Raw genomic sequence first — 27,672 nt, forward strand, 5'->3', positions numbered from 1 at the left:
AGCAAATAATAGGTGAAGCGAGGTCTTTTTTGTCATTCCAGGAGCACAGAAGGTTGCAATCCTGCGGGTAAACACCGAGGGAAGCCTTGGCGTGTAAAACTGTACAGGAAATATCACAGAAGAAGACAAGCCCATACTTTGTGACTCCACCTCCAGTGGCAGTGTGAAAGTGACACATTGTGTTTGCATGCTTGCACAGTGGAAAAAAGTCACACATTTTATATTTCACACTTTACTTTGACTGAATTGTCATGAACACAGAGGGTCAAATGCACGATATTGTTCGTGGGATAGTATGCACCGACGTGTTACAGTCGTTTGACACTTCTACTGGCATTGCATTTATGTATGTGACAGCAACAGCATCTCTTTCCTTTCCCACAGCCTCGTGAGGCCCCACCTGTCGCCCAATGACACGTACTGTATATGCGCTCACAAACACGACACGCCATTCGCCTTTAAAGCTACACAATAACACGGTCGGAAGCAGTGCCGTGGAGCCCCGCTATTCTCGGGGGATATGGACCTGGCCGGACCGCGAATAGTGAATTTTCACTATATTTCACTGTACACTCGCCTGACTTTGGCGCGGGCAGCGTGGGTTCAGTTCCCACTCAGTGACGGTGTGAATGTGAGCGCGAATGTTTGTTCATCTCTATATGTGCCCTGCGACTCGACTGCCGACCAGTTCAGGGTGTAGTCCGCCTTTATATATATATATAACACACGCCAAAAGAATTCTTGAATAAGTAGGGATAAACTACCTATAAACATTTTCAGGATTGGTTCCCCCCAAAAAATAAAAGGGGAAAAAAATAAAAAATTGAAAAAGAGATCTGTGAATAGGTGAATCCACTGGTGCCGAACTGCAAGTATGCGGGGGTCCGCTGTATTGCTTTAATATAATGTGTCACTAGAGCCCAGTTGGGCTCCTGTCTGTGCTCCACAAGCACCAATGAGAAAGGCAAACAGCCCCCCCCCCCCCCCCCCCCCCCAAAAAAAAAAACCTTGAAAAAAAGCTCAGCTCATATCCTCGTAAATGTCTCAAGTCCTCTCTCGAAGAGAGACACATGCGCACACATCACCGAGAGGCAGGACAAAAGACGGCCGATTGGTCTGAAGTATGCTGTGGGCGCTATTGTGTTGGTCGGGGATCTGGGTGCGTTTGGCACCCCTTGCTTCTCTTTGCCTGCCTCAACCTGCCTCCCTGTGGGCCAGCCCTTGTGTGACACTGGCTGCTCGACACACACGCACACACACACACGCAACGAGCCTTATCATCTTATCAGAGAAGGAAGGCTGCGCTCTCTGCTCAAGCAGTTTCGTGTAGCAACTTCCGTTGATGGGAGGGGGATTTTCACACTGCTGTTGTCCCCCGAGATGAATGCTGCATCTGCCTGAGGGACTGGAGCGCTGCGGCAAGGGAGGGTGAGATAATGGCGAAAAAAGACACCAGAGTGTTTGAAAAGATACAAATTTGGCTTCTTGCACACATCCTGCACCCCCACTTTCAATTATAATAAAAATGTGTGTTATGCGCCAAGTCTTAGAAAACGCTTATGCAAAGGAGCTTTCAGTTGTGTAATGTCTGCGTGTGGCGAGCATGGACTCATTTAGGCCCAGACGAGACAGCCACAATCACCAACCGAGGGTAAAAACCACATCCTTCAGGGTCAGCCTCAAAACAAGAACTTTGATTTGCCCCAGTGGAAATACCTAAACGTGTGATTGGTGGCCTTGGGAGCGCCAAGCTGCGTGCTGCTGCGGTGATCCACTCTGAGCTGTGTTGGTTGGTGCAAGCGAAAACACAAAAAGGGAAGTTCGAGAAAAAGAGGCGGAAAGACAGGCGGGGTAGCAACAAGGCTGTTAGTGGCTCAGGAGGAAGAGAAAGACAGGTGTGCATGACTTTACTCAACAGATGTTGAAACCTTGTTGAAACGGAAGTTTGCTCACACGCTTCAACTGTTGCTCCACTTTAACAATTGAACAAACTGGATCATGTCCCACAGCTGAGCTTTTGCTTCAACTGGTACATTCAAATTGGGTATCTCCAAAATAACAACGCGATATACAGTCTTTCCTATTAATCCTCGATCAATCATGCCTGCCGCTGACTTTGCGGTCCAGACGTGGTTTTCATTTCAATGTGTGATTCATGCTGTCAACTTCAATTCTAGCCTGTTATCTGCTGCCTATCTATCGAGTCCATTTATATTGCAAATACAAATATTGACACTTCAGATATACTTGGTGCAGACTTGGATTTGGGCCAAAGCACGTATTGCCCTTTGCTGTCCAGATAGAGTTTCAGTTTGCCCCCGAAAAAGCACCCAGCCCTTTACTAAAAAGAGCTTGTGTTTACTGTGTCTCCCTGTGCGCGGGGAACATGTTTCTTTCTTTCAATGGAGACAAACACACGCGTATAGAGGGAAAAAGGAAGGGAACATGTCATAGTATTTGAGCTTTCCGCCTTGGTGGCGACTGTGTTGAAGGCCCGACGGTCGCAGCGAGCGAATACCCTCTTCGCGTTGGTCTGATACAGGCTTTGTGGAGGGAAAGTTGCCCAGGACTCCCATCGGGTTTGCTGTTAACGCGCTCTGTCTTCAAACACTGTGGTGACCTGATCTTCTTGTGGAAAACAACTTTTCACATCTCCACCACCAAATGTTCAGCGTGGGGCAGAGGTGCACGCTACATGAGAAGTCGTTTTGCAGGGAAGATAAAACAATCCGGAAATGTAACACTCACAAAACAAAGCGAGGGTGACGACGCCACACCCATTCCTTCTCGGTACATTATTAATACCAGACATTTTATATCAAGCATTTTATTTGTTCTTCATGGACTTACTTCCATAATGCTTTCAGAGGATTCAGAAAGGAGGCTAGTAAATCTACAGCGTCCATTTCGGCTCGGCTACATATTGAGCGCCACTGTTTAGGCCTCATGTGTGTACTGGCCCCTTTCTCCCAGCTCTATCTTGTGGTTATGATATCATAGCAAGAAAAACAGGGCATTCTCTCCTAAGTGCACCCTGACACATAAAATATTCATCCAACCACAAAAACCCCTCTGAAATGGGGCTGCAGTGGATCTTTGGCACCCCTCTTGCCCTGCACAGTAGAAGTCAAACGTCGGCGGTCGCACCAGATGCGCTGCTACAACCGGGGTCGTCGACAAGCCAAAGTATGAACCCGAACATGAGGGGAAACTGTGAAAAAGCAGAGATGTAAAACATCTATGCAAGGTCTTCAGCGATAAGCGTGAAGTTTTCTTTTGCAGCAATACCGTGACAACCCACCGTCACCAGCTTCAACTTTGCCCAACAAAAACCAAAGTCACTTCTTGGACTACTATATATAAATCAGCTGTGTTACTGTTACGTGTGGTGTGCCATGCTCGTACAAACTTTGCCACACTAACATAACGAGCCGATGTTTACTGCAAGACAATGATGTCGTTTTGTTAGTGTGGCGCCAACACGACAAAAAAGTGTCTTGGATAAAAATCTTCGTTTAGCTTTTGACTTGCATTCCCCACGGTGACTCCAAATTGAAATGGACATTCGAACGAGGGAGAGCCGAAGAGCAGAAAAAAACTATTGCTTACAAACAAAAGCTGCCCTACACTGTCGCTTGCGATTTGTGTACGCTTACAAAAAGAAATTGAATAGAATTGTTTTTTGGGGGGGGGGGGGGGGGGGGTTTTGTCTTTCATTTTTGAAAGAACAGCGCTAGCTTTAAAAGTAAAACCCTGAAATAATTTGATTATCTAAAAGATAAAAATAGATACAGGTTGTCAACAATGCATGTGTAATATACAAGGTTTTTTTGTTGTTGTCTGATTTGCATATTAGTAACGTCGATTAGGCCAGTAGACACTGAGTTGGTTTAATCTTCACAAATGATCTGCAATAGTTAAGACCCCTCCGTGCCATGGACTTCCAGAAATACAGTATCAAATGTCTATTTACTTATTAGCATTCCATGTTGTGGCTAATTGCTCAGAAGCAAGTTATCAGTTTAACTGGGGGCGAGGAGCTTATTTGCATTAGGATTTGGAGTCCCGACTAAATGTATTCTGTAGATGTCACATCATTATTTGGTTTTAGCCAGTTCATTGGTCAAATCATACAAAATGGCTCAGTTTCAACATATATTGCAGTGTTAATAAAATGTGTTGTCACTGATCACAACACAATTCATTGCATTTAGACCTGTAAAGGCTAAATGAACAACTTCAGAGTATGAAATCAAATCTGCTGATGTTAATTAGAAAAATACACGTGGTTATTGTTCTAACGTTTGCATGAGTGTTTACAGCTACCAATTTAGTCACACTGTTACTGTGATGGTCAATATTGAAATATCCTTTATATGGGAGTAATCATATGTAATTAGCCCATTTTTAAATCCGTTTCCCCAAATATATTAGTGTGTGTGAATGATTAAATGAGAGAAATTAACTTTGTACACATTGTAAGTAGCCCCTTTGTGAAGTTCACTCCATTCATTACCGTAGTTTACGGACATCAAATATGGCGGACAAGGTTACGTAAGGTACATGTTCACAGATTAGACAGTATTTTGGAAATCCTATTTTTTAACGGTATCGTTTACCACTCCAGTCTCCGTATTAACTATCATCTTAATGTCTTAGTTGACGTTTGACCAGCGATCGGTCAACTTAATTTCTAAAGTGAGTGTAGCTTACCTGTAGTTTCCAAGTGATGAATGACGTTTGATGTTGTTGTTGTTGTGTCTGTTTTCTTTGAGTTGCATGTTGCCGTTCTCGTTTTCCCAATTCTTCTTTTTTTTTTTTTAAACGTGATCATTGATCTTTGAATTTAAATGTAATCATTTTCGGCACTCCCTCCATGATACACGCGTCATGAAGTTGCGTCTCCACTCCACGTCACAGCATAGTGGTGCTTTGGCAGGCGTGCGGCAAAAACAAAGCTCACACTCTCTTCACTATTGCTTATCTATTGTCATTCGTAGTAATATTAATTGGGAAATAGTGTTACCATTTGTAAGAGTTAATAGTAATGACTAGTTTTAATATAATCACAGGATGTATTTGACCTTTCGCCCAAAGTCAGCAGGGATAGCTCCCTGGAACCCTGAACACGATAAGCCGGATAGAAAATGGATATTTGGAACTGTAGGGAGAACCACGGAGTATTAGACAGCTATTATTTACTACTACTTGAAATGAACCACAAGAAGCTAAGGAGAAAAGAACTGATCATCCTTGCATGTGTGTTTGGAAAAATGAGTGAATGTAGCGTGCTGCCCTCCATCCACACTAACTCAATTCAGCTGTGAAGTATCCAGGAGACACAAGCAGCAGGTTGGGTGAGAGCGTTTCAGCCAACATTTGAGAAGGTGAGGGAGAGCGTTTTAACGTCGCCTCCCGCTTGATTAGAGGTGTTAACAGCGTCTGTGGCCCCCGTGTTAATGAGCTCCAGGCGTCATTCTAATGAAGCCTCCGCTCCCCCCAAAATAACCCTCTCACCCTACTATAACCTTCCTCTGGAAGCAGGATTCCAGTGTGTGCGTGTACTTGTGGCCAGTTTGAATGATCACTAAAGAGGCACACCATTCCTCTTGCGGCCTTCAAAAAACTGGCCAATTATCCTTTTTTCCCTGCCCGTCTGCCTTTTTTTTCCAACCAGTGATCGGTGGGATGTATCATTTCCCTGACCTGATCCTTTGGAGGTGGTGTAAATCTCTTAATAACTACAGAAGGACACATATAGGGGCTATATTTGGAGGCTTTCCTCCCCTGGCAGCCCCCAGACCAGACAGTAGCCTCAGTGTGGGTGACCGACTGTGTGTGCATGTTTGTTTGTGTGTGTGTGTGTGTGTCATAGTGTGTGAGAGAGAGGAAAGGGGGGAAAAAAACAATCTGACTTTCATTCTTTCCTTCGATCGTGGTTTAAAACAAAAGTGGACCATTGGTGAATAAAACAAACCATATGAGTGAAAGTTTTACTTAGCTTCTAATCAGTCTTAACTGGTCCTTTTGGTTCCCATCCATCCATTTTCTATGGCGCTCGTCCTCACGAGGGCAGCGCGTGGGCCCAAGCCGATCCCAGCTGACTGTTGGCGACAGGCGGGGCGCACCCTGGACTCGTCGCCACTCAATCACAGGGCACAAATTGACAAACAACTCACGTGAGTCCTCACGTAAAATCCACACAAGCAGGCCCAAACTGAGTTCCAAACCCTATCGACTGAAGACATACTAAACATTATTCCGTCCTTCACTAAATTCCTCTCAAACTTAAGCTTAATCTCTTTATCATACCGAGCCATTTTTGGACAATATTATGCTTGTGGCACAGTTTGGTAAAGGCCCTTTTCTGTTCCTGCATGACTGATCCCCAGTGCACAAAGCAAGGCTCATAAAGTCTTGATTGGTGTGGAAGAACTTGATCAGGCACCCTCGTCCGACATCAGTGACCTCTGAGCTCTCGTTGTTCTTCTGGATAAATGGAGAAAAAATAATTCACATCCAGACACGCCCAAATCTTACAGAAAATGCTCCCAGGGGATTGGAAGACAGGACCGAGTTCCACTTCCTGTACATGGAAGGGCCAGCTGTCCCAATAATTTTGTCCACATGGCGTATCAGCGTGTGTGCTGACAACATGATCCTAGGGACAGGCTGGCCTGATGGGCGGAATCGCATCCCAAAAAATAAACAGAACTGCTGTGTCTGCTCAGACAGATGAGTCATTAGTGAGTCCTTCTTTTTCACACACACACACACTCTTTGTTACTGAGGCGTTGGGGCTCATGTTTAAAAGATGGCCGGCATACACTTCAGATAATATTATATCAACACACACACACACCAGAGCACCGTGTGTGTCTGCTTACGTACTGTTTGTGTGTTTGTGGTTGATATTTTTCTATATTGTTGGTAAAGAGGGGACGGAGGGGAGGCGGTGGGGTGGGCACAACCAAATGGACAGAGCGGTAAACGAGAGGAAACTTTACCCATGGGTCAGCCTCCAAGTGAAGATATATTGCCCATGGGTCAGGGAGAGAAAGGACGGGCAAAATCCATATTGGTCCGTCTGCCTTGCCCCCTTTATATAGTGATAAAATATTCAAATCCAGCCATTACTTCACATTAGGGTAGTCTGCAGAGATGCCAATGAGAAAACCACAGAATGTATACATGCCGGTTCACACACAGTTTTGGCGCAGTGATAGTTACATTAAAATCTCTTCCTCCCATTAGAGGGAATAACTCTCATCCGGACTTGGACATTAAAGGTGTGTCCAGATCATTTAAAGTGTGTGGTGTGTGTACATGTAAGAGGACATGTGCGTGTCCACATAAAAGCCATTATAATACCTTCTTTTTTTTTTTTTTTTTTAATTAACATTAAGGCAAAGGGGTGGGTTAGTCTTCTGGGGTCTGCATAAAGATTAAGGTTGCTAAAAGTGAGCTCATGTTCACACAAACACAGCAAATACTGATGACTGCCTGTTCTTCTAGCTCTATCTGGGATTTTCCCTATCACTAAGTGTTTTGTCAGTCAAAGTTGGATGTGTGTGTTCAATATATTGTTGTCTGACCATCCCAGGAAAATAACAATTCTCAGGAAATCATTTCTAGCATTTTTACTGGCGTTATCTGCGGGTGACACGACAGCAGGTGCAGCCAGGGCAACACTAGAGTCTGGCCCATGTATTTCAAGGTCTGCTACCATTCTGAACAATATTTTTGTGTTTGGAGTTTGAAAACAGGGTGACATTGACCCCTTATGTCACGTCATCCAGTGTGACTTGTGAATTAAACCAAATCATTCCCTATCGCATTTATTATTTGCTTTTGACTTTTTGTGACTATGACAACAACCTTTCCTGTGTTTTTTTTTTCTTTTTTTTTTTTCTTCACATTTTTTGATTGTAGATGGTCCATTAACCATTTTTTTTTTTTTTTTTTTCACGATTGTTTGTCTATCAGGACACAGAGTGAAGATGGAAGACTCTCAGAAGCAATTTTCGGACAGGCTGTCAGAAATCGAACGCTACCAGAGAACCATGCGAATAGGTCCGGTGAACAATAACCCTCGGCCCCTTCCCCAAAGTCACCTAAGCACCACACCAGGTGAGCATTTCATATACAGTGGCCACAAAACAACACACCACGTGGCAAAGTCAAGGTTTTAGTTTGCCATTTTAAAGAGCCAAGTGGTTACGAATTCTGTCTCTGAGCTCTTCAGGCAGTTCCTTTCAAGAGCCTAGTGGTTATGACTTCAGCACCAATAATTCTGCCAGGCAACAAGCATTTGGACAAACATAATGACGTGATCAGGGAAAAGTATCAGAACAATACTAGCTAGCTATACTTTGATTTCCTTTCATCATCCCTCGATCCATTTTCCATCCATGAACTCATTTTATCCTGTTAATTATTTGAGTGGTTTAGCTTGTTTGAGAAATTGTAATTCAAAACAGAAAATCATAAAGATTTTCCTGGTACTGCATGTAGCTGACCTAAGTGGGTGGGGCCCAATTATAAGGATTATGATATCTTTTGATAGAAACACTCCGCTGTACTGAACATAATGGAACTTATGTGGTCTGTAGAGTACATCTGTCACATTGACACAGTATCTGCTGTGCAATCAGCACGAAATACCAAGCCTTGCAGAGGAAAGGGGTTAGTGGTATACCCCACCCAATGCTGGGAGCGTCGGTTGTCTAAAAGGAAGTTTGTGTTAGCTTTGTCCCCACATGCCCCGCGTCGGTGGGTCCAAGGCCCCACAGCGTGCGGCTCTGTGGCCAGGTGCTACGGCGGATGCTGCCAGCCCCAACTTGGCGTGGGTGCAGAAGTTGGCCTCTGCACTCCACACACGACAGCCTCAGGAATGTAACAGCTGCCCGCTACCTTGGCAATCACGTCACTCCCAGCCTGGCTGAATTCTGGGGGGGGGGGGTCGTGGGCTTAGACTCAGACTGAGGTGGTTCGATGTGTGCATACACTGTGAACAGCTGCGTGGGTGATGGCTGGAGTGAAGATGAGTGTACATTCTCTGTCATATGTCAGACTTTTTAACAAGATTCCACGTCTGGACTCACGTAGACTAAACACACACAGTTTGCTCTCCTTCTCTTCCCGCCCACTCTTTAGTTCTCATGATGGCTAATGAATCTCATTACCTTTGTATCAGCATGTTGCTGTGTTCAGGGGCGCTTGTTTGTGAGCGCAGGACCGTGCGTGGGTGCAGTACTATCAGTGTGTATCACAACCATTCACCACTGTTTGGCCTTGTGCTCAGCTTAGCCAGCACTGAGTCACCAGAATGGACCTACACTGTAGGTCCTACATTTACCAGCTGACTAAGGATAACACAGGGACTTTTATACAGCTCCCACATGTCCCTAACTCACCGTTGATGGTAACGCAGATCCTTCGCACAGCCTGTACTGTACAGGAAACATCAAAACAGCCAGCAACTTGTTATCGTAAAAATAAAACATTGCTGCCCTTCTACAATACACAATACGGTACACATAAGTGCTGGAGTATGACATTTAACTTTAATACACAAATGGCATTTATGAAGACAACAAGCAATACAATATTTTTTTTTATAGACACAGATTAAGATACAATTAAAAATCAGATGCGAAAAAAAGACTTCACTGTCAGTCATCCAGGTATACTTTGCCTCAACTGACTTTCAGGAGATGATTCTGAAGAAAAGGAAAATCATCATCATCATCATCATAACAATTACGAGTCAACATTTGGACCTAAGAGGAGAAGTGCTATACGGTGTAACTGAGGTTATTTGATTGGGAAATTTCAAACATAATAGATAAATACAATTGTCCCCTTATTAAGTTCAAGGAGACACATTCCCTTTTTTAACAGACTTGGGGGTGGGGGGAGTTTTTCTTCAGCTGATCAGCAAACTCACTCACGACAACTTGTCCAAGATAACCAGTGGCAGTCTTCAGTGACAACACAGGATGTCCAATTGGTGTTGCGATACCAAAGTGCTCAAGGTCTGCTCGAGATAGGCTGTAATGATCAACATGTGCACTCAACAAGTGATGGTCCAGTCAGGCCATGAAATGCTCATTTGTTGAAAATAGTTTACAGTTAGACTTGGCATTTGTAGCTTATCTGCAAAAAATATGAGACACAAGCACCTTTCAAGTTTTTGGGTTGACTATGGAATGGTAGGCCAGGTTATAACACAGGACTAGTTCAGGGATTAGAGCATCAGAGGCTTGTGCACAATGTGATGTTGCAACTCACACATGCACTGTAAATACAGTTTGAGCAGGCACAACACATTATCATCATTAGAACCAAACAGGGAGGGTAAAGGCCTTTTCATGTTAGGGCTGCCAATGGCTGGAGGCCTTTTACAAGAGGCATTTGTGATTAAGAGAGAGAAAGGGAACGGCTGTAAAACCCACACACCTTAATATGTGGTATTAGCGTCATGATGGCATACCAAAGGCAGGCTTTGTAAAATAATTAAAGAACACAACTGCACCCTCCCAACTTGTCTTTAAATAACACTTTCACACGCTCACAGTTGTAACAGATACAATCGCCTGTCCGTCTCAGACAGAAGCGGCTAATATGCGGGTTGCACCATTAACATAATTAGATGTGTGGCGACACAAGCGCAACAGCGAAATTTGCTTTTTACCAAAAGGGGTGTGGACAGTGATTCTCAGGTTTTAAACTTCACACCTTTGCTCTCGGCTGCTCGCGTTTCCCCTCAGACACGCCTCTGAGAGTACGTTGGAAGGCGTCAGCGTCCCGACTTCAAAAACCTCTCGCGCGTGGCGATCTGGAAAAAAGCTGGGGAAAAGTCAATGTGAAAGAAAGGGGCTTATACTGGGGAGCCCAAATGCGTCTTCAGCACAGACATGGGTCTACTACATGAAGGATTCATGCACAGGCAACAGTTTTACAAGTTGAAACAGAAGAGTCCTGTTTTCATCAAACCCATTCAGAGAAGGCATTTACATATAAACAACAGACGTAACTCAGCCAGACACTGTTGTCGTTTGCTGTACTCTTAATCCTGCTCGTTTGAATCATCGCTCACCCGTCGACGTGTCACAAAACATCACTATTGCAAAAGCTGGAGCCTTATGACGACAATTAGACAGCCCAGTGTTGTCCCCGAGACTAAGGTCTCCTTGCATCATGTGCTTGACTCAAATTGTTTTGCTTTGCTTTAAAATAGTGGGCTCACTTTTGTTGTCAGCAGGACGTGTATCTTGGGCATGTGCGCAACACACACACACACACGCACACACGCACGCACGCGCACGCGCACACACAGGCAATTCCACACCAAAAAAAATAAAAAATAGACACACATACAGTTTCCTGCCAGTAATGCAAGTTTTGCACAAGTGTCCCAGACAGACAGGGTAATTAAGAGCTCATTACGGCACATGCACTAACAGGATTCCTGCACTTTGGCAGACGTTGCGTTCACGGCTTCTTTTTGTTCTTTTGTGGTTACAGGTAAGCCTGCTAGACATGTAGCTCATTCCCTGCAAAATGCGGGGAGAGTGTTTGTGTGTGTGCGGTTTCAAATTCATGGTTTGACTCGTGCAGTCAAGCAGATCTGACGCTCAGGCGATCTAAATTGTTATTCTTGATCGTCTGTGTGTGTCTGTGGGTGGCAATTTGCTGTCTTCCTGTGATATCGAATGGGTTAATCCTTTAGCATCTGTGACCTCGCCTTCTTATGTAGACACTTGCTTCACATAAAGAACAACAATTTGATTTGCACTTATTTAACTTTGAGATGGCTGCTTCAAAACCTTTTGGAGATTTTGAAATTAATTGTATTAGAAGAAGAAGCCTATTTTAAGCAACATTTTAACATTCTTTAACTGTCACAAAAGTATTTAAAAACTCAGTTCAACTCCACTTTATTTATAGAGCACTTTAAAACAACCACAGCTGCACGCAAAATGCTGTGCATTATATACAAATCAAATGTGTTAAACATAGAGCAAATTAAAACAACAGATTAATAGCAGTGTAAATAAACCAGTGCAATCTTATGCTGAGTTGAAAGCCAAAGAATAAAAATGGGTTTTAAGATTCTTTTTAAAAATGGACAGTGAGGGGGCTTGCCTCATGTTGAGGGAGGGGTTATTCCAAAAGAGGCCGGCACGGTGGTCAGCACATCTGCTGGAGACCGGGGTTCAAATCCCCGCCTGTGTGGAGTTTGCATTTTCTCCCCGTGCCTGGGGGGGGGGGGGTTTCTCCGGGCACTCCGGCTTCCTCCCACATCCCAAAGACATGCGTGGTAGGTTGAAGACTCTAAATTGCCCGTGAGTGTGAGTGCGAATGGTTGTTTGTTTGTATGTGCCCTGCGATTGGCTGGCGACCGGTTCGGGGTGTACCCCGCCCCGAAGATAGCTGGGATAGGCAGCCCGTGACCCTAGTGAGGAGAAGCGGTCCAGAAAATGGATGGATGGATATTCCAAAGAGATGGAGCGACAACAGAAAAAGCTCTCTCCCTTCTGAGCCTCCGTTTCGTCCTTGTTACCTCCAGGAGCGTCTGGTCAGCTGATCTGAGGCACCTGGCAGGAGCGTAGGGGTGGAGCAGCTCAGCGACGTGAGGTGGGGCGAGGCCATTTTAAGATTTAAAAACAAAGGAAAGAGTCTTAAACTGGGCTCGAAATTGCACACGAAGCCAGTGAAGAGGCCGGAACTGGAGTTATGTGCTCGCCTCCCACGTGCTCCAGTTAGGAGGCGAGCAGCAGCACTTTGAAGCAACTGGAGTTGTTGTAGGGTGGACTGGCTGACTCCAAACTAAAGTGCATTCCGGTAATCCACAAAGGTATGGATTACTGTTTCACGGTGCTGTTGTGAAAAAAGAGATTTTACATTAGCCAGCTCTCTAAGATAAAAAACTAAAAATAAAAAAACCGCCTTGACAACTGCACCAATTTGCCAATCCAATATAAAATCCGTGTCCGGTTTAAAACCCAAGTTCGGGACTGTTGGCTTTTGGAGGTGTGTCCGGGGGGGGGGGGGATTTAAAAGGGCCACCGGGACCAAACACCATAACTTCTGTTTTCTTCTCGTTAAAATGCAAAAAGTTCAATTCCATCCAGGGTTTAATGTCCTCAAGACATCATAAAAGTGGCTTTCAAGGAAGCGGTTGTTTCTTTCGTGGGACATAGATCTGACTGTCATCCACTTAGCAATGAAAAGCAAACCCATGCTTTCTCAGGATGGAAGCCAGTGGCAGCAAATGCAAAGAAAACTGCAAAAACAATTCGAAAAACAACAGTCACTCTTAACTCAAACAGCAAAGTTGTCATTTGAAGGCCACGTCGGCCTCTCTTAGTCTACGTTAGCCATTGGACGATCCCTGAAAAATGCCTGCTAATTCTTCCCAAAAAAAAAAAAAACCAGATATAAAATGTGATTGTCATCATCGTTTAAATGACTCCACAGTTTTGCATTTTATGCTAAATCCAGACAAAAGTCAACATGCCTTTGCCGCAGCCTGTAACAATCAGCCAAAAGTTTTTTGAAAACATTTTTATAAGAGGAAGCTAAGCTATATCACATTCAAAAGAAAATCCTGGCACTTCTGAGGGCGTATCGTTTAACATGATTTTCCTCCATCACTGTGCGTGAGTGTGTGTGCGTGCGTGTTAGCATATCAGATACGTTCTGCCGTCAAATCGCTGGCTTTGATAAGAACTTGAAAACGTGTATTTTTGTCTCAGTGAGCAGCCCCCGTGATGATGTTGATCAAATCAGCGACGGAATGAGGCAGAAATGATCAACCTCAACTTGTTAACGTACTCAACCTTGATGTTCCAAATTCTATCGCATTGCCGGCGTTAATGGGCTTTTGGGCAAATGTTAAATTCCCTGACTTCCTCCTGTTTGACAGCACACATCTGCTGCAGCTGTGCCTTCTTGTTCTGTAAGCCTAAGCTATTACCTCCGGACTGGGCGAGAGAAAGTCCTGTTTGATGGAGGACCAGCCTAACATAACCAAGCCCCTCCCGCCTCGTCCACAGTGACCACAGTGTTGACTCCACATAAACAAGCCGGCTGGCCCCCCAGGTTCGAGGTGGTGCTCTGCTACCATCGCAGCCAAAAGTCTCTGACTATTTCCACATCCAGAGTGACATGATCAGCCAATTAGGTGCATGAGCGAGACAGGAAATCTGCACTGTCAGGTAGCTATGGCATGGACTTTAAAGTGTAGCCGTCACCCTGTAAGAAGCTCGGTGCCAAACCTCAGGAGGAAGCTGGCCCTCTGAGGCCAACGCAACCAAACTAGTCCTTAAAACACGACACTATTTATTCAATATGTCAATGGCCCCCATGAAGTTTATTTGTTATGGTGCCTGTAAGCCTCTGTTGTGGTTACCCTCTCTTTTTGACCCTGAAATGAAGACTTATAATTGAAAATGTTTCAAGAAAAACAGGTTGGACGTGTGTTCAAAAAAAAAAAAAGCAAGAAAAGGAGAAGTGAGAGCAAGTTGTATTTTACAGGCCTCTTTTGTTTGTGTAAGTTATAATTGAACATCAGAGTTAGGCTGAGTTTTACGTTTCAGCAATTATAGAAACTACATGCGCACCATGAACAGTCTCTATTGAGTCTGGGGGAAAGAGGAAGTGCGGGGGGGGGGGGGTGACAAGCCCTCTAAAAGAACTTCAAAATTTTCAGCCCATGTGTTTGTTTTTGCTCGCGTTATAAGTGAGGGCTCAAAAGACGTATCAAATGTCCAACATAGCTGAGCCAAGGCCATGTTCCTCACATCTCTAGCGCACTCGCTTTTCTCTCTCCTCTCGTTGGCGTCTTTCTTTCTCGCTGGCTCGCGCTCTCGCATTCTCTCCCTGTTGCGACGCCTAAGGCCTAAGTGAAACAGGAAGCCAGCACAAGGGCCCGCATTCACTGTTTCTCAATGACACGCTTCATTGCGGCAAGCGTGTTACTTATCTGAGAGGCGTCGCAGGAGTCACGAGAACGGACGCCATTTGGGCTCAAAGGTCTTCCTGGACACTACACATAAACTTAAAACACTATCTTGTGTTTATTTATGTCCTCCTCAAACCTCCACAGGCCCCACCCCAAAGCTAGCTATTAGCGTTCCCATTTCAGCCTCACCAATTCCCCAGCTCCACCCAGGGGTGGGCATTTTTATTAACAGGGGTAATCTGTCCTTCTGGTATTGATGCTGTCTGCTGGCCAATCAAAATATTTGAAGGAAATGTTTATTTTCCTGAGCAAATCACACCAGCTGCTTGCAAGCCAGTCTGAATAAGGCCATTTATATGTAAGAATTTGCCATTGTGAACCATAGTGCAGGACCTCTCAGGGGCTGAGTGCTGATTTGGTCCTTTGCAGAGGAAGTGAAGGGGAAGCGTGGATCTTACACATGCTGAGCCCAGTGTTAGTACAGTGTAGGTGAACATCATGCTCATCCCCTCCTTGTCTTTGGCATCCGTATTTGCCCTAACTGACACAACAGACGATTTAGTCGGAAGGCGTGACATCATGTGGGTGGACTTTGCAGAAGCTTCAGTTCACCAAGATATTTTGGACACTTCTTTGTAGCCGACTGTGGCAAAGGCCGTTTTTTTTTGTTCTCGCATGACAAAGGTCCATAAAGGTTTGCTTGGTTGACAATGGAAGATCTTGGATCCTTCACCTCAACACCATCAAACGCATCTGGGACGGGCAGAAATGGCAGAAATGGTGAGACAGGACCTCTGAGTCAATATCAATGAACTCTGACCTCCCAAATGTTCTTCTAGATGAATGGAGAGCATTTCCCACAGGGACACTTGCAAATCTTGTAGGAAGTCTTTGTAGGGATACCAAGTCCACCTTTAGGGCAGCCGTGGCCCAATGGTTAAGATCATCGCCTGCCACCGTGGGGGACCTAGGTTCAAAACCCCGACGGGACCATCCGCCAACATCCTCCGGACTCACGGCTGTGGTGTCCTTGAGCAAGACACCGATACCCCGAAATGCTCCCCGGGCGCTTCAGCTGCCCCCTGCTCCAGTGTGTTCCACTAACATGTGTATGTGTTCACTGTGATGGGTTAAATGCAGAGAACAAATTTCGTGTGCGTGCATGCATGCATGTTCATGACAATAAAAGATGATTCTTCTTCTTCTTCTTCTTCTATCACTGTCTATGGCTGTAATGGCCCAACACTTTTGTCTCTATAGTGTATCGGTTGGGTATCAAAAACATGTTGAGCGGCCCACGTACTGCCTGTGTGTTGAGATTTCCACAGTGCTCAGTACAAGCTGCCTCGAATCAAGCGCATCATTTCAGACCAAGAGCAAACAGAGCCTGTTTGTGTCAGGCCTTTTGCGGTGTGGCCGTTGAGTGCGAAGCAGGGTCCCACGCGCTGGGCCAGCGGGTCCTCGACCTTCGCTTGCCTCTTGACAGCTTTACTGGCTGGGTTGGGTTGCTGCTGCCTTTCACAAGTCTCCACTGCCCCACCATTGTCTCGACTGCAAGACCCCAAAATATCTGCCAAGGACCCATCAGGCATGTTTTCTCCAAGGCTGCTCTCACTCTGGTGAGAAAATCACCGATCACTGCCCACTGCTCAGTCAGCAGAGGCCAGCCTGTGTCAGGAAGACACATCTCCAAACCTCCACATGCCAAGACAGTTTGACGGGGGGTTGACTGAGCTTTATTTATATTGCTCAGCTGGTGGCTACCCCACCCTGCACATACACCACCTACACATTGGTCTGCACGCCACAAAATACTGAAAGTATGACTTACTGTATGTCATGTGATGTTGATGCAACTTGTGTCTTTCAGCAGCTCTGTGGCAAGATCAGATGGACACCCCTTCTCTGAAGACATGCAAGGTGGAGGAAGACCTCAGACCATGGCCAGGTAAGACTTTGCCAAGACCTGACATATCTTTTGGTTTTACGAGTATATAGACCTTTTTCGATTTTGCTCATGAAATCTTCCAGATTAAAAAAAAAAAAAAAAAAAGAATTTAAAGAGCTTTGTGTGTATTGTCTACTGTATGCATATAATAAGCATTGCCCATGTTGTTCATTTGTTAATCATAAGGTAAAGTCCAACCAGTCAGGTGTAAGATGAGTTGAGGTTAGTGCTAGGTGCTAGGTGCCTGGAAATAGATGTGTTTGTGCAGCCCAGGAGCATGTCTTATCAAAGCAGAGATTTTAAAATAAATTTGTATTCTGTTTGACTTTGAAAAAAGGCAAAATAATAATCATGAATTAGAGTAGAAACTTTGGAAAGGCGGGCACAACAGGGTGTGCCATTCTGACAATTTTGCAGTCTGCTTCATTTTGCCCGTAGGGCGCTTGAACAGCTGGAACATTCCTAGGACGCCACCACCCTGTTTGACTTTCTTCATCTTCATCTTTCCCTCCCACTCCTCCTTTCTTTCATTTGTTTCTTGGCAATTTGGATTTCCTCAGTTGTCAAACAGCCCTCTTATTCTTTTATTTGTCCCCAGCCACACACAAACCACCATGCCACACAACATGCACTGAGTCACTCAGACTCAAACTAGGATGACGGCACGCAGAAGAGAGACGATTACGATTACTTTTAAACTGGCCCTCTTACATTGCTATTTCTTGATCAATTACGAACTTATGATCCAGCAATTGATGACAAATAATTGGCAAATATAAATACAGAGACGAGGAATATTTTATGTGTTCAAAACAGAAAAGGCTACTGCAGTGCCCCATGTTTGAAAACAAAAATCATTCAACCTAACTGGAACTGAAAGAAAAGTGAAATTGAGAACATTTCCATTTGTCTCCCCCTTCGCTGCGACAACAGCTTCCCCTCTTCTCAGAAAAGGGCCTTTCTAAGACCATTTATCAATGTCGGACGCATAAAATGAGCTTAAAGGGTCTGTTAACCTCATGAATTATTATTCACGGGCAACAAAGAGGGGTCTCGGCAAACATCTGATTAACTATTACTTTTTGTGCCTTGCTTCGCTGACATGTCACAAGACCTTTTACATGCAAAAATGTTTGCAGTAACACGTGCGGTGTGGTGCCCTAAAAGAGAGGTGAATATCATTTGCATTCAACATGATGCATCGGCCTCGAAGCATTCAAACTTGAATAAACAACCGGAGCTCATTTGTGTTCAATTGGGTCTCCTGTTCTTCACTTGCACAGCAGAAGCTCTGTGCCAGATCTGTCTTCATGGCATCCACACCCAGTTATCAGCATTAATTGCATGTACTATGACATACAAGATTCAAGCCACCCAAACCAGTTTATCAAAGAACCTGTTAACCTCAGACAGGTGGTTACTTTCGTAAAACTTCAGTGAAGTACAGAAGTTTATCATTGTATGTGAGGAAGGTATGAGGAAGAAGATGAGAAAATGATTACCAGTCCAGCCCCTTTTCTTTCCCTTTGCTAATTTCCCTGAGGCAACATTGCTCGCGTTGGTCGTCACAGTTTGCATCAAGCCTATGTAAACATTTCACAGGTGAGCACCTGGATTTGCATCTCTTCTTTGCTAAACACCTCATCCATGTACAGTCTCTCTTTCTATCACAGACACACACGCACAATTATGTACAATCGCGCACAGAGACATGGTCGTTTCAAACTCGCCCTTGTGTTTTCCCCATAAGCAAATGACGCAAACCTCCTATCCAATCTGGGTGACACGCTTCACTGTGGACTAGTGGTCTTTTTGAGCTAAGCAAAAAAAGAGGTGAAGGACTCCACCCCAGAATTAAATAAGTGTGTGCCGCTACGCTTCAGAGGGAGAGGAGGAAAGAGAGCTATGGAACACTGTGTTCTTACAAAAAAAAAAAAAAAAAAGTTCTGGTTCCCTGCTACTCGCTTTGTTGCCTGTGAACATCACAGACTTTGGACTGTGCCAAGCGAGCCCTCTGGGGTCCATCTCCTATTCTGTCCTTGCAAACACATTTCAGATGAGCCTAATGGAGATCATGTGTGGTTTGGGGATGCAGAGGTTACAAGCAGCTACTACTAGTTTCAGATTTTTTTCTGCCAACGATACACCACAGTTACCACAGCCACAACAGTGAAGCCTGTACTTATGATGGGTGGGGGCAGGAAAGTATGCGCCATGTTAAGGAGAGAGAAAACAGACTGCAAACGTTTGCTTCTCATTTACAAAACAGTTTATGTAGCCCCTTCCTCTAGAGGGAGCTACTGTACTGCTGGGAGTTTTGGGTGGTAGTAAACTCCTCTTGGACTCGAGCCAAGAGCTTTGAGACTGCACAAGCCCATTAAGATGTTGTGATACGTGTCCAGTCGAGTTTCCCCTGAAAGAACACAGGAGTCGATCCCCACCGCAGTTTAGCCAACACGTTTCCACCAACTCCAATCAAGTGGGGATCATGCGCGAGGCGGACCGCACCGCCCCCCCCCCCCCGCGCGACAGGCCGCAGAACCCCTCCCCTCTCTGCAGTACTGCACCCTGAGACCTAAAAATAGCACAGACACAAGAAGATGAAGAGAGACAGACAGAGGGAAGGAGACAGACAGAGTTCTTTTGGGAGCCCGGTAGGAATTAGTGGGCTGAATCCACTTCACCCGAATCAACAGCAGCTGAAGGCTCGAATTTTCCTTGCGTGAAATCAGATATGAACTCCAGCGCCTGGTAGACTCTGGAAAAAGAAACAGCCCCCACCATTACCACTAGACTCCGTCACCCCAAAAAGAAGACAAAAAAAGTGCACAGCAGGATCAATGGAAAGTGCAAAGGAACATTTTTTTGAAGTTGAAAATGGACCCCAGTTCTCCAGACATAGGGAAAAGACATTTGAACGAGACTGTGGCACGCAAGTTTGGCATTTCCCCCCCACGGGGCTGTCTGTAGCATGCAACTGCTTCCTTCACTAATACAAGATCCCTTTTTTTCTGCCATCCAAATCCATATTTTACACTTGCAGTCATGTGGGCATGTTGGACACATGAAGGCCACAAGCGGCTAAACAAATGGACAGGGGGGTGTGTGTGTGTGTGTGTGTGTGTGAGCATTTGTGTGCTTGTGCAGGGCGTGTGCAGGGCGTGTGCGCGTGCGTGCGCGTGTGTGTGCGTGTAAGCAGCAGGTGTCACCAGGTATGAGGAACTCTCTATTAGGAGCGTATACTGGATCAGGGCGTTTACGGTTATGGCTTATGGCCATATTGCCTCCATCCAAAATATGTCAGTGTTCCGCACTTGAAAACTGAACAAGTCAGGCAAAGCCGTGTGCTTCATTTGCATGTACACTGTTCAAACCAGTATACATGCAACTGATTCCTCGCCTGAGCTCAGGATGCAAGGTCAATATGGTTTTGCTCTATCGGAGCTGAGATTGTGACAGCAGAAGCTAAAACAACCTCTCCAGCTATGCTTATTTTTTCCATTTTCGAGTCTGTTAAGTCAGACTGGAGTTTTCACCTCTGACAGGTCCTGGGCTATGAGATACATGAATTGATTTGATAGTCCCATAAATGCTTTCTTTGTTCTGGGCATTTCCCTTTTTCTTTGCCTTTGTTGTCTTCATTTCTGATTGACGATGTGTTACACAACAACAGTCCAACAAGTCGTCTGCGTTTGTACGAAGTACTTACTCATCAAGGCTGACAGTCTCTTTTCACTGCTTTGAAAAAGACAGTGTTTATGTTGCTGTGTTTTTTGAAGAGCGATAGGTGGGCTGTGGTGAGGGGGTTTCATATGTTCATTCATCTTTGTGAGGCTTTAGGAAGAGAAGATGAAAATATTTCCAAGAAAATTTCTCGAATTGAGAGGCATACAGTACACCCTTGAAACACACGAGACAATACGTTCCGGAGAAGGACTACTACTGCTGATACAGAATGAATCCGTTTCTGTATGACTTTTGTCCTCGCAAAGGTTTTAGACACTCAACAGGTAATGTTTTGGCATCAATGGCATAATGTGCGTTTCCAGCGCCCCCGACCAGTCAAGTATCGGGGCCCTTTTGGACCCTTAAGGGCCACAATACTTGCTGCTTCTATGTGACTATACAGAAGTGAGCCAGACAAAAGTCTGCATCAGTGTGTGTATAACAAGCCACATCTTCATAGTTTTGTACAATCACGCATCAAAATGTCCATGTCAGAAGAGGAGGGGAAGCCAAGCAATAGGAGTGGTAGGAGACCCGATACCAACGGTGAGGCTGAGTGAAGGAGATCAGCTCATGTCAAGCCACTTTGTCCCATTAGAATCTTGTTCAACCCAACTTTTATTCCGTTTCCAGGTCAAATTCCAAGTTGTTTGGGTTTGAAAGGTGCAGACTAGGATTATCTATCTGGCTCACTGTGGAATTAAAAAACAAATCTATACCCACACAATGGTGCCAGTTTCAAATGCTCTTTAATCAAGCAAAAGCCTGAATAAGCAACTGCACTGGTTAAGGTTCAAGGTCCTGTCTTCCTGAATATAGTGAAAGGCTAGGTATTATTATTCAATGTATTTATACAGACATATGTGAAACATATGTATGATTATTGGAAAGCTAGAAGGAGACCCAGTTCCATGTATCCCGAACGAAGAGGTTTAAAATGCTATTAGTTCATTTAGGGCTGGAAAAACTTTCTCTTGAAATGCTTCAAGCGATCCGGATGTAACAAACTTAATAACATCCTTGTGAAACTATTTCAACGCTGCTTGGACTTGCTAGAAGTAACGGCCACATGGAAAAACGCAGAAATCATTTTGCTACATAAATCGGGCAATAAGATGGACCGAAGAAATTCTCGCCCAATAAGCCTGCTCTCAACGATTTATAAAGACTTTGCAAAGATATCGGACAAACGAATTGGAATCAAACTCAGTGAAGCACAGCCGATAGAACAAGTGGGTTTTCGTAGCGGTTTGAATACTATGAACCACATACAGACAGTTCAACAAATAATCGAATGACACAACGAGTGCGAAATGCGTCTGTGTGTAGCCTTCATCGACTATGAAAAAGCGTTTGACTCAGTCACCACCACTTCGATACTGCAGGCGCTAGTATATCAAGGGATAGGGCTGACCTGAGCTGATCAACATTCTACAATCAATATACAACGATTCTTCAGGTTCAATACAAATTGATGATGAAAGAGTACGAATAAGTCTAGGAAAAGGGGTCAGGCAAGGCGACACACTTGTCTCCGAAGCTATTTACAGCTTGCCTTGAAGAAATATTTAAAAAGCTCAATTGGGAAACGGCGCTTATTTGAGCCATCTTTGTTTTGCAGACGACATCATTTTATTCTCCTACGATGTTGAACAACTACAGCGTCGTATTCAGGAATTAGAGTCTGAAAATGAACAAAAGCAAAACGAAGGTCATGTTCAAACGTTACTGTCCACAAAAAGATATCAAAATGGAGGACTAAGTCCTAGACGCCGTCGACAACTACTTCTATTTAGGCTAACTTGTCACAATGGATGGAAATACAAGCACTCAAATTGAACGCCGCATAAAGCTTGCCTGGCAGGTTTATGGAAGGCTCAGTGTTATATTCAAGAGCAATCTTCCCATTTGCTTGAAAAGAAAGGTTTTCGATCAATGTATTTTACCAGTCCTCACTTACGGAAGTGAAACTTGGACTACGAATGCCAAAGTTATACAAAGACTACGTGTAACCCAAAGGAACCTCCATCCATCCATCCATCCATCCATCCATTTTCTGAGCCGCTTCTCCTCACTAGGGTTGCGGGCGTGCTGGAGCCTATCCCAACTATCTGGAACGCCAAATATGCATTCGCGACAAGAAAAGATGCAGTTGGATAAGACAGCAGACGCGAGTTACCCACTTCATTCAAAAAATAAAAAGCCTTAAATGGAAATGGGCTGGCCACGTTGCCCGAAGAGCTGACAAAAGGTGGACCGCAGAAACTATCAATTGGATACCACTGGACACAAAGCGACCACGGCAAAGAGCGAAAAGTAGATAACAGCATAAGATCAACGAACTCTGACGATGCAGTTTTAGGAAGTCAAATTAATGTCATTTTTCAGGGACCTAAAACAGCTGTTTGTGTATGAACGTAAGGTCAAATGCATACTTTTTTGGAGGAGGGGGGGGGGGGGGTGATACCCATGTGTGGACATGCTATGCAAACAGCTCTTTCCTCTCTTTCATAAATTCTTGTTGACCCACTTTTGTTTCTGCCAACAGGGACAACCGATCTATTCCAGCAGAGGACCACCTTCCCGTCTCCCCTGACCGACCCCCGCTTCTCAGACCCCCGCATACATTACCCAGGGGCCTTCCCTTACTCCACCAACACTTCCAGCACTGGCATCAGCGGCCTCAGCATGTCTGCTCCATCGAGATACCACACCTACCTGCCGCCTCCCTACTCAAACAACCAGAGCCAAAACTTCCAATCCAACTCCTACTTGTATTACGGCACAGGATCTGGGTCCTACCAGTTCTCCATGGTTGCAAACACCGGAGGTGAGCGCTCCCCTACCCGTCTCCTCTCCTGCTCGGGTGCCTCGGGCACCGGTGGCACCAACAGTCTGATGAACCCAAGCCTGAACACCCAGAGCGATGGCGTAGACGCTGACGGCAGCCACAGCAATTCCCCCACGGCCATGAGTGCCTCGGGCCGTCTGGATGAATCTGTCTGGAGGCCTTACTGACTGGTAGACGCTTGGAACCCGATGATACGGGAAGGGTGGAAAAGTGAGGAGAATGATGAACAAAATCCCGAACACTGAAAGAAAAGAAGCAAAAAAAGAGATAAAAGATGCATGTTTGTCTTTCATTTCCATAGCAGTCGCTTATTAAGACTTTCTGCATTTGAAGTTGACAGAACGTCCACGTATTTTGTAAACTCTTGTGTGAATTTTTGCACTGTGCTAAGATATGTACCCTTTAAGCCTATCAAAAGCCATACGAACTGAGAGAAGCCATATACTGTAGTTAACAGCAGACGGTGGACAGACTCTTCAGACTGAGTCAGCCCTCATGAGGGTGAACGAGAGCAACCAGACTGAATGTTTGCCCCGTGAGTGACTCAGACATCCCTCCAAGGCTTGGCTCCACTGCTGTAGCAATCAGTCCTTCTAAGCTTCCACTTGGAATTATGCAAAAACATGATGTCAAACCTATTTTTAAAAAATACTCCCAGGTAGCATCCTAAGCGTCATCATATGCCCAGATGGCCCTAACTTATTATTCAAATAGACACCTTGGCGATGTGGTATGCAGGTTGGCTTCAGTACAGTACAGTTGGACGTCCTCTGCTGTGACATCAGGGAATCAAGTTTGAAAAAGATGGACGACAATATTTGGAGGAATGTACAGAGGAGACTTTGCTCTCTTTAGTCCCTGCAGGAATAAGCAAGCCCCTTGACTCTTTGCCTTTTATTGAGGCATTCTGGTGTTTTGAAACTGGATGACACGGTTTACTTTTTGATATTTATTTGAGCCAAATTCTGAGGAAATGTGTGCGTCTACCCCCACATCCTTAAAGCATTTCTCTTCGTCTTTCCTCTTTTTATATATATATTTTTTACAGTATATGGATATCATGTTTTGTTGTTAAGTATACATTTGGAATTCGTGTAATATATTGCAACTAAATTATGAAAGAAAACAAAGCTTTAATGTTATTATTTTGTCTTTCAATGTAGCTTTGATGCACTAAAAATCTTTATTCTATATGAACCACGCCCAACTTTGTTTGTGAGATGGTAGCTAAGCCCTTCATCTTTTCATTTTCCCAAATTTACCTTCCTGTGCTTACAAGCCATTTGCTTCATTTTTGCACTATTCCAATTATGATTCCCCATCCCCATCCCCAGCCCTGTTTCCTACTTACAGACATCTAAAAAAAAACGATAACATTTGTGCATTTTCGTGTACGTATTTGCTGAACACACATATGCACAGCTCCTAATTTAACATCCACGTACATACCGGCATCACACACGTGTGTGTTAGTGCGTACACTTCCCTTGTCGCTACCCTTGTGAGCCTTCAATCGCTGAAGAAGGTAGAAGAGAGGGATGTCAGGGAGGTCACAGTGGTGTCTTCTTACCAACACCAAAGGCGATTATTCCAAAGAAGAAAGCTGTCTACTGGTCACAGGCCCTTTGTTCTGGTTAATCTGGAAGGACTTTGAAACCTTTCTGGCCTTCAATGTTGCTTTTGGACTAATTTAATCATTGGTGCCAGGGGCTCATGACTCTGGCACTATTTCATACACCCACATAAGATGATCTTCTGTGTATCAGGTATCAAGCAAAGAGAAGATCTTCCACAACATGAGTCATGATTCTAAAAGTTGTTTGGTTCCAAAATGAGAGAATAGTGAGCCAAAAAAGAATGAGCATTTGCTCCAAGTTATGCAATCATACAGTCTTTATTTCTCTTACCATTCAATCAATTTCTAGAGCACTTGTCCTTATTAGGGTCATGGATGATCATGGATGAGGTGGAGCCTATCTCATCTTAACTTTGGGCAAGAGGTTGGGAACACCAGGGACTGCTTTCCAGTCAATCACAGCCTTATTCCTCTTACTATGTCACATTCCTGTCTCCTTGTGCTACAGAGGAAAAGCACCTTCCCTGCCCCCCTTTACAATGTGGTTGAAGACTTTTATTGTAGCCAAACAAAAAACAAAACAAAAAAAACGCAGCTACAGAAACAAAACCAACAAAAAAAAATATTTATACGTGTAAAAAACAGTGAATGATGGCTGTGTGGTAAAAGTCATGTCATTCTCAATGTAAAACTAGGAAGCCAAATTGTATCCGTGAATTGTATTTTAATGTATATTGGATTAATGGCCACAATACTACTTGCTTGTTTCTTTTCAAAAGAATTCCCATTTTCTTTCAATGTACCAAAAACCTTAATTGCTTTCTTTGTTTTTATGCTCAAAGCATGTACATGAGATGTTAATTTAAAGAATCCCTGTATGTATTAATATCATTCATGTTTCCATATGAGTGCTTGTAAAGTTTGCAGATAATGTAGTTTTTAATAATTGTAATTAAAAACAAATGTGTTACAGTTTCAAGTCATATGAATTCCATTCACTTACATAAAAAAGACAGGCTGAAGTATTATTACAAGTGATCACGTCCCACCACCCACTTTGAGGAAAACCCCACCTGAGTAAATTTTCTGGATCAGTCTTTATGCACACATTCTTCAACATTATTTTCTTAGCCCTTAAAACAATACCATGCAGCAATAGCTGAAATACTGAAACTCAATGCTACCATGTCTGGATTCTGAGGCCTCTTATAATTGAACACAGGAAGGTGTTTAAAGGAAAAATGTTAAACATGATGACAGGGGGTAAAATTCTCATGTAGAAACAGACACCATAATGTTGGCTGAGCATAAACCAAAACATCATTAAGGTTAAGGTTAATAGAGCACAGTTTCATGCCAGCACATTCTAACTCAGACTAATTCGACAGTAGTTATCTTCTTTATTTGCACAACAGGTGACATTGCATGCATGCCACCACCTCATGTCAATCCATTCCCAGCAACCCTCTTTTAATTACCATCCTCCTCTTTACTGTTAGTGAGACGGGCAATCAAGCACAATTTGCGTCAACATAGTGGCACCAAAGCCATAATAAATAAAGCACAAACAGAAAATGCAATTTCACCCTGGCAGCCTGAATGAGAGTACATCAATTATCACTTGTCCAAGCAACGTGTAGTAACATAAAATAAATGTTAACAGCTTCAAACTCATTGGAATTATATGGTACACAGGAATGTAATAAGGAAAATGGCATATCTGTATTGCCCCAGCAATATTGTATTGATACAATGCACATATTTGGACACTTTTCTGCAATATTTGTACTGACAAAAAATGAAAGACTGACTTTATTTAACTCTACAACTCTCGATTAAGGGGAGGAAGGGCAATACATTGCCATATTACTTTTTCCTTTCTTTCTAATACATATTTTATATTTCATACAGAGCAGTGACTATTTCAAAATAGATGGTTTATTTTGGTTGCAAAGTTTTATAATACAGAAAATGAATGAAAGAATGAATATGTGTTACTGTAGTGTATGTATAGCATTGTCCTTGGAACCCGCCTCAAAAAAAAACCCAAAAAAAAACATCACGTTAAAAACCCAATGCCACTGACTGAGATATTGTAATGTCTACTGGTTTTAAAGAATTGTGTTGTTGAGTGAATGCAAACAAGACTGCGTTAATCTAACAAAATCAAATTGCACGGAAGTGACAAGTCATCTTTTTGACTGACAAAATGCTACAAGACTAAATTGATCTCGTCAATGTATACGTTCATTGGTGTAGCTTTTATAGCTCCTGACCAATTATACCATTGAAAATAATGTGACTACAAAGAAGGTGTTCCTTGGGCAGAATGTTGATATCGTTGCTATCAGGCGCAATCCTTGCACCTCCAAAACCATCACTTTTCAAAAAATTAACATTGCATCATCAAAGACAGCAAGCAATTTTGCAACATTTTCATCCATCCATTTTCTTTACCACTTCCAATCATTTGTAAAAATAATAGACTCACGTGGGGACTGACCAATAGTATTGATTTATAAAAAGAAATATGAAATTGACCAAATTTCAATAAAGGAGTTTCCCACTCAACAATGACAACATATAAACCTGCATTAAGT

General features: G+C 43.8%; 1 protein-coding gene across 5 annotated transcripts in view; it reads left to right on the top strand.

The window, feature by feature from the left end:
- runx3 (RUNX family transcription factor 3) overlaps positions 1–26,044 on the top strand; it is a 65,888-nt gene extending 39,844 nt beyond the window's left edge. For 2 of the 5 annotated variants that reach the window (XM_061794790.1, XM_061794789.1), the window contains exons 6-8: positions 7,987–8,130; positions 16,842–16,919; positions 23,194–26,044. In XM_061794790.1, coding sequence (XP_061650774.1) covers positions 7,987–8,130; positions 16,842–16,919; positions 23,194–23,663 — 692 coding nt within the window. In that variant the 3' untranslated portion in view covers positions 23,664–26,044. The remainder of the gene's footprint in view (positions 1–7,986; positions 8,131–16,841; positions 16,920–23,193) is intronic. The other 3 variants (XM_061794791.1, XM_061794793.1, XM_061794792.1) reach the window with 3 other exon arrangements.
- The last annotated feature ends 1,628 nt before the right edge of the window (positions 26,045–27,672 follow it).

This window comes from Phyllopteryx taeniolatus, chromosome 13 (genome assembly GCF_024500385.1).
Source record: "Phyllopteryx taeniolatus isolate TA_2022b chromosome 13, UOR_Ptae_1.2, whole genome shotgun sequence".
Classification (NCBI taxonomy): Eukaryota; Metazoa; Chordata; class Actinopteri; order Syngnathiformes; family Syngnathidae; genus Phyllopteryx; species Phyllopteryx taeniolatus.